The sequence below is a fragment of the Talpa europaea genome (assembly GCF_964194135.1).
Source record: "Talpa europaea genome assembly, chromosome: X".
Classification (NCBI taxonomy): Eukaryota; Metazoa; Chordata; class Mammalia; order Eulipotyphla; family Talpidae; genus Talpa; species Talpa europaea.
Window position 1 is genome coordinate 5,703,494 of NC_140081.1, and position 1,286 is coordinate 5,704,779.

The 1,286-nt window shown below is 46.0% G+C and overlaps 1 protein-coding gene across 1 annotated transcript; it reads right to left on the reverse strand.

Annotated features, from left to right (window-relative positions):
• Nucleotides 1–222: 222 nt before the first annotated feature.
• SCP2D1 (SCP2 sterol binding domain containing 1) lies at nucleotides 223–693 on the reverse strand (the record flags this gene model as incomplete). The annotated part of the gene is made up of 1 exon (XM_084258184.1): nucleotides 223–693. One exon carries the CDS (start codon nucleotides 691–693, stop codon nucleotides 223–225), a length of 471 nt encoding a protein of 156 aa, XP_084114310.1.
• Between the last annotated feature and the right edge of the window lie 593 nt (nucleotides 694–1,286).

Consider the following 1,286-nt stretch of genomic DNA (forward strand, 5'->3'; position numbering starts at 1 on the left):
AAGAAAACGACAGAGAGGTAAAGTGATATACTCCAACACTCTTTACTGCTCTAGAGCCCTCCCTTCACAATTACACATCCAGCAGGAAAATTAATCAAACTTCTATAGGAAGAATTTGAGTAAAAATATTGGACACTTTTTGCTTTAATCTTCAGTTTAAGAATGATTTCCACTCAATAATTGGAGAGAAGTTTTGATCATTTCCTTGATATTTTCGCAAGCTTAAAATTTAGCCCAGTCTTTGAAAACTTTCTCCAGCTTCTGGCTGAGCAGAACCTTGCCACTGACTTTGAACTTGCCGGCCAGGAAAGCCTTCTGAGGGTTAATTTTACCAAAGGCCAACTCCATGAGCACAGGCTCTGAGATGGTAAAGAGAGTGTCCACAGGAAGCCTGGAGGAGCCGGGGTACACCTCTCCAGATCCGTTCTTCAGGTCGATGGTCCACTGCATGATGATCTTTCCATCCTTGGTGATGTCCAGTTGAAAAACGGCATTGACTTGCTTCACCAGCTGGGTTCCCGCTTCCTCGACATGACGGCGAACAGCTTCGAATACCCGGCAGCTCTGGAGTTCTGACAGGTCTGTTGCGTTGGGCCCGGACGGTTCTGGAGTTAAAGCCAGTTCCCTGAACCGGTCAGCCGGAGATCCATTCTTTGCTTTGATCTTTGAGTGATGGTCACTTCTCTTCCACATCTTGCCTCAGTCCTCTCGACCTTGCTGTCTGGCTGGAGTGGCCATGGGCAGGTTAATATACATTGGCCACATTGTGACATCAGAGCGAGGCGCCCGGCAGTGGATGTGTGTTGGCGTCTAATTGGCTGAACAGATGACAAAACATGACACGGGGTGGGGGCTCACACAGGCGATTGTGAGGTAGATCCATGACATGACCTGCCACCAGAGCTGCTGGGCCCACCAGCCCAGGAGGGTCTGAACCCCATGGTGGGAAAAACAGGCCCCAGAAGTTTGTTCATTGATAATCAGTGCTCTGGGAGGGCACTTCTGATGCCTTCAAAAGTGGAGCCAAAATAAGCCAGAAAGAAAAAGAAAAATACCGGATGGTCTCACTCATAGCAGGGATCTAGAAAACTTAAATAAGGGACCAGGAAAATGAATAACTATAAGAAAGTGAAAATCAAAATCAACAAAAAACTATGAACCAGAGACACTCTATGGGGGGGAAGAGGGCGGGAGGGGAGGGATTGGGGTCAAAATAAGGGGGTTGCAATTGTATGGGGAATATAAAAATAACATTTATTATAAAAAAAATAAAAAATAAAATGGTA